This window comes from Manis javanica, chromosome 7, assembly GCF_040802235.1.
Source record: "Manis javanica isolate MJ-LG chromosome 7, MJ_LKY, whole genome shotgun sequence".
Taxonomy (NCBI): Eukaryota; Metazoa; Chordata; class Mammalia; order Pholidota; family Manidae; genus Manis; species Manis javanica.
Window position 1 is genome coordinate 133,555,842 of NC_133162.1, and position 5,512 is coordinate 133,561,353.

At 49.8% G+C, this 5,512-nt stretch overlaps 1 protein-coding gene and 1 long non-coding RNA gene across 3 annotated transcripts in view; one reads left to right on the top strand and one right to left on the bottom strand.

Annotated features, from left to right (window-relative positions):
* LOC108401665 (uncharacterized) overlaps positions 1 to 5,506 on the bottom strand; it is an 80,747-nt gene extending 75,241 nt beyond the window's left edge. The window contains exon 1 of the long non-coding RNA XR_005055261.2: positions 1,463 to 5,506. This is a non-coding gene — a long non-coding RNA (uncharacterized lncRNA). The remainder of the gene's footprint in view (positions 1 to 1,462) is intronic.
* CERS6 (ceramide synthase 6) overlaps positions 791 to 5,512 on the top strand; it is a 277,844-nt gene continuing 273,122 nt past the window's right edge. Inside the window, exon 1 of one of the 2 annotated variants that reach the window (XM_036995962.2) lies at positions 791 to 1,095. In XM_036995962.2, the coding sequence (XP_036851857.1) occupies positions 926 to 1,095 (170 nt within the window). In that variant the 5' untranslated portion in view covers positions 791 to 925. The remainder of the gene's footprint in view (positions 1,096 to 5,512) is intronic. The other variant, XM_036995963.2, reaches the window with a different exon arrangement.

Below are 5,512 nucleotides of genomic sequence, written 5' to 3' on the forward strand. Positions count from 1 at the left end.
GTCTCAGGGCCCAATGCCTCAAAGGCTTCAGATGCAAAAGACAGAAGTAATGAATCTGTCAAATATCAGAGTGGAGGTTCTCTTCCGATCTCAGAAACCAAAATGTGGTCTGGTGACATTTTCTGAGAGGTTCGTTTAGAGGGCAGTCTTACGGAATTCTGTCGTCGTGATCGTCAACATTACTGTCATTATCAAATAGCAATTAAGTGCCTCAGTTTAAATAGAGGGCCTTGTTCCCTGGGTGAGGGGGTGGTGGTGACCCGCGGTAGAATAACGGGGCAGGAAGGCCAGAGAGAGGGGAGAGAGGGGCGTGGGGTGGAGGCAGGGGGCTGTCGCCGGGCCACCCTGCCCCGGTTCCCGCTCTTCACCCCGCCTGGCGAGGGGCCGGGGCGGATGACTCCTTCCCTAACACCTCTTCCTCCTTTGCGCTTTGTGCCCCTACTTCTCCTTTTGCTGTGGTCTCTCAGGGCGGGGGTGGCTCTGAAGACCGGCCCGGCCGCTGCCTGCCTCCCCACCGCCTGCGGGCACTCGGGAAGCGGGCTGCGACCCCCCGACACTCCGGGGGGCAGGGGCCGGCGTTCTGAGCATGTGCGAGCAGGAAGGGGGCTGGGGCGGAATTGGGGCGCGGGGCGAGCGCGCGGCGGGCGCGGGTCCAGGTGGCGCTCGCGGGTGCGGGCCCCGTGCCCGGCGCCCCGGGGCTGCCCTCCGGGCGTGGACGAGCGGCCGCGTGTGCCGGCGGCCGCCGCGGGGCCGAGCCAATCAGGCGGGCCCGGCGCGGGCGGAGGCGGGAGGAGCGCGGCTCGCCGCCAGCCTGCGCTCGGGCGGCCGCGGAGGCACAGGCTCGGGCGGCCGCGCGCATCCCGGGCGCTCTGCGCGGCGCAGAGCTCGGAGGGCCGCGGGGGCAGGGACCGGAGCGCACGGCAAGATGGCAGGGATCCTCGCCTGGTTCTGGAACGAGCGGTTCTGGCTCCCGCACAATGTCACCTGGGCGGACCTGAAGAACACGGAGGAGGCCACCTTCCCGCAGGCGGAGGACCTCTACCTCGCCCTCCCCCTGGCCTTCTGCGTCCTGATGGTGCGGCTCGTCTTCGAGAGGTAAGAGGGCCGGCGCGCGCCCCCCCGCCCCCGCGCACACGCGCGCACACGCACACTCGCGGGCCCCGAGGCGCACGCGGCCGCGCCCCCCGCGCTCCCGCCTCCCAGCCCTGCTGCTCGCCGAGGGGCCGCCGACCCCGCACCGCGGCCGCCGCTCTGCGAGCCGGAGAGGGTCCGGCTGCCTACGGATGTCCCCCGGGGCTCCTGGGCCCCCCCACCCCCCGTCCCCTCGCCTCCAGGCAGGCGAACAAAGGTGAGCGCCGGCCGGCCCAGGGCCGCGGCGCACTCCCCCCGCTCGCCCCTCTCCGGCCCGCGGACGCCCCGCGCCGCCCTCAGCGCTTCCCGGCCGGAGCGCCCCGCCACCCACCTGACAGCCAGGGCCGTTCCGGACGCGCGGCCCGAGGGCGGAGGAAGCGCGCACCCCCCCAGTCCTTCCACCCCGGCGCACGGATCGTTGGCGCTGTGGTTCAGACGGCTGCGCCAGGGACCCCGGGGCTTGTGCCGCGGCTGGATTTCCACCAGTGACACTGAATGTCAGGGCCACAGCCCTGGGAGATAGCTGACAATAGTTAGTTTCCAGCTATTAGCACTTTCCTTAAAACAGGATATGACAGGACGGGTGCACAGCCTTCGAGATGATGCTGTTGAATTGATAGATTTTTCTTGTGAATAACCATAAACTTTTATTTTGATACCACAACGCACTTAAAAATTCTTAAAGAATTGTCGTATTACAGGTTGGATAGAATTGTCGGATTTAGTGGGTGGCTCCATTGTGTCTTGAATAAACTTGTTTTCCTTTCATTGAATCGGTCTTAGTCACTAAACTAGATTTTGCCTGCCGCGCACTCGCAAAGTGCTGTTGAAAACCAACCCGGACAGAACACACTTCTTTTTTTTTTTCAACTAAAAATCTCACCTCTCATTCCTCCCCCTCCCAGACCCCCTTTCATCAGTAAAGGCTGAATTTCTTAGATCATAGATGAAAATTCAGAATGCATTTCTCTCTTCTCCTGTGCCCAATTCACCTTGGTTTTTCATAGGCTTTTGCCGTTCTTTTGTTTGCCGTTTCTGTTTGTCTGATACCACTCTTGAGGATGGCAGAATTTGTCTTTTGCGTCATTTGTTGCTGGAAATGGCAACAGCTTCTTGGGAACAAAAAGTATCTTTGGTTCAAGGAAGGTGTATTTTTCAAAAGGCAGTTTGATGCTCTTTAAGTAAGCGTTCACATGCAGAGATTGACCTGCACAAAGGAACGGATTTAAAGACCTATTTTAAAGTGATTGGAATCCAGCACAGATACCTGCATCATTGATCTTATCCAGTACGAACTTTGTGTGAAAAAGTGGGTGTGTTTGCAGGTTGACAGTTGCTTCTAGAGCAAATGTTTACTTATGGAAAATGGGAACTCATTTCTAACTTTGCAGTCTCTCTAACAACAAGTCTTTCAGGAATGCAGGTTGCTCTGTAGTGGCACATAGTTGCTGAATGATAGCTGACCAGTTCTGGCTGGACTCCCTTTTCTGGCTAGCTAACAGGTTTGAGAGCTGTGCAGTCATGTTTGGGATAACAAAAGCATGTGTCAGCTAATGACCTTAGGCAGAAAGCTGATTCCAGGCTGTGCATGAGATTGGGAAAAAAAATAAAATTATTGGCGAATGGAGATAGCTTTGTTCTTAGACTTTGTGTTAAAAAAACTACGAACTGATACATGATAGTTGAAAACTGGAAGTTCATCTTTCCTCTTCCTGAACATTTCTTTTTTCTTCTTTGGCACAGTCCCGGTGACTTGACTTAGAGTTTACGCAGAGGGGTCGGCTGCCTTCAGCCGTCAGTCACAGCCAGGGTCCTCAATGCTGTGTAGACAGTTCATCAGTTTCTTTCAGGCCATTGATCCAAGTGGAAGTGATGTAATGGCCTGTATGGAAAGTGAAAGTTTATGATGAATGTTCAGAATAATAAACCAGTATGGCCATATGCCCCAGGATGCTACTGACTTTTGGAAGGGTGTCTGTTTCTTCCTACAGTACTAATAGCTCTGTCTTTAACCATTGAGACTCTCAATTCTTTGAAAATACAGTTGCGTAGTTGTATCCACAGTTAGAAGTTCTGCACATTTCTCCTCATCTCAAACCGAGTGACACATTCTGGCTTCCAGCGTGTGGCCTTCACTGCAGCATCTGTCAAGGGTCTGAATCAATGGGACTGATCCAGCCAATACTGTTGTCACTGGCGCAAGTCACTTTCAGCACCCTGCTACCCTGTGCATAAACCTTTTTCTTTTTCAGTATTCTGTAATGTGTGCCATGATTTAAAGAAGCCCATTGGGAATCCCTGTTTAAAATGAAATGCTTTTGTAATGGGAATAATTCCCTGATTCGGTTCCTTTTATGCTTCTGTTGTCATTTATTTCAAAGCTGAGACCATATCTATGAAATACCTGAGTATCCAAGATCTTTATTTCCCTTGAATGGGGTCTGTGATGCCCTTTTGAGGCTAAAACTGTGAATTTGAGTATCTTCTCCTGAGCCTTCTGTATTTCTCTCTATGAAGAGAAACACCGAAGAACTGGCTGACATAAGCTTTGCCCTATTGACCAGTGCTGTCTTTTGTTTATATCCCTAGCTCTTGGGATGTTCACAGTGGAAGCCTTCTTGGCCAGAACATGTCATATTATAGTACCATATGGGCGACAATACGGATGCCCAGCATGGTTGGTTAAAAATGGAGCAGCCTAAATGCAGTCACTCTTGGCTGAGTCTGAATAGCTCAAAGCTTGGTGGTTTTAGCCTTTATACTACGTTTAGCTCTGGATAGGGACCTAAAAGGTCACTGTAGATACTACTTGACTGACAGGGTAAAATAATCTGGTAACAATAAAACAAAACAAACTGGATGATCTCTCTAGATGAGAATTGTAGTGTATGCCATTATATTATGTGGCTGGCTTGAGGACAAGGAATAAAATATTATTTAATAATGTGGCATTATCATCCATTTGATGAATTTTCTTGATTTAATGCTTGTTTAGGCTTAGTAAGCCATTCCAATAAATGCTTCTTCCAAATTCATTTTTTAAAAAATGTGTGTTGCTATGGTGTTTATAAATTTGGAATCAAACTTCTGAATTTGTTTGGCAATACACATTCTTTGAATTATTGTTATAAAAGGTAGAGTTAGTACATTTTCTTCCTAGTGGGTTTAGGGGAGAGATGCAGAAAGTATTGATTGAGAATCAGAGCATCAGGATTTACTCGAAGTTACTTCAGACTGGGGCAGCCACCTAATTTCTCTCTGCCTTATTTTCTCATCTCTGTGTGAAGCACACTGCCTTTGTATCTGAAGTTGCTTTATCCTTCCAATTATCTGGTTCATGTAGGTACCCTCTGTATTTGAAACTTACTAATTATTGTCCCATGAAACTTTGAAACAGGCTAAACATCTTTTTGCGGATAGAAATAGGTCATCTAAGAATAAAGATTTTTTTCATGCACATATTCTAGCCAATGGTTTTCTTGAATTTTTAAATTATGATTTGACTTAAAAGAATCATTTGGGCTACTACCATTTGTGCTCCAAAAAGCTACAGTATTTCAGAATAACCAAAAAAGAAGATTCTGCAGAGAATGATGGTTCTCTTTCCTCAGACCTATTTCAGATGGTCCCCAGAGTAGACCTGGCACCTCTTGTGATGGCTGGATAAAACAATGAGAAGCTCATTCCTGTCAGGTTGGCTTGCAGTGTGCCAAGCTAGGTGAGAACTGTCATTCTTCGGGAGGCTGACACCAGTCTTGCCAGACTCATCCGGCCAAATAATGCCCTGCTGCCCCCAACCTTCATGGAAGGGTCATATCCCAATTGTATCGCAGGGAATGTTTGGCCATTGGGCTTTTTCTTATGGGTTTACTTAATATCTTTGCCTTGCTAAAGCCTTGGGTGATGCCCTCTAAGAGAGCAGAGAGACAGAGAGAAAGAGGAAAGGGGAGAGACAGACGAGACAGAAAGAGGAAGAGAGAGAATGAATGAAAATGTATTCCTGATGCTTAAAGAGAAACATAAATGACTGCCAGAAAGAAGTGGAGTATCAGGTGAGTTTCATTACCAAAGGGTGTTCCTATAATGCACTTGTAATGAAGAGATTAACAATATCAGGTGTATTTTAAGAGGGTGCGATGAACTGAATGTTTATGCTCTTTCCAAATTTACATGTTGCAACCCTAACTACCAGAGGCACTGGTATTAGGAGGTGGGGACTTGGGGAGGTAATTAGGTCATGAGGGCAGAGCCCCAGGGAGCACCCTCACCCCTTTCACCCTATGAGGACATAGTAAAAGGTGGTCATTTATGAACCAGGAAGATCTCACCAGATGCCACATCTGTCTTGATTTTGGACTTCCCAGTCTCCAGAACTGTGAGA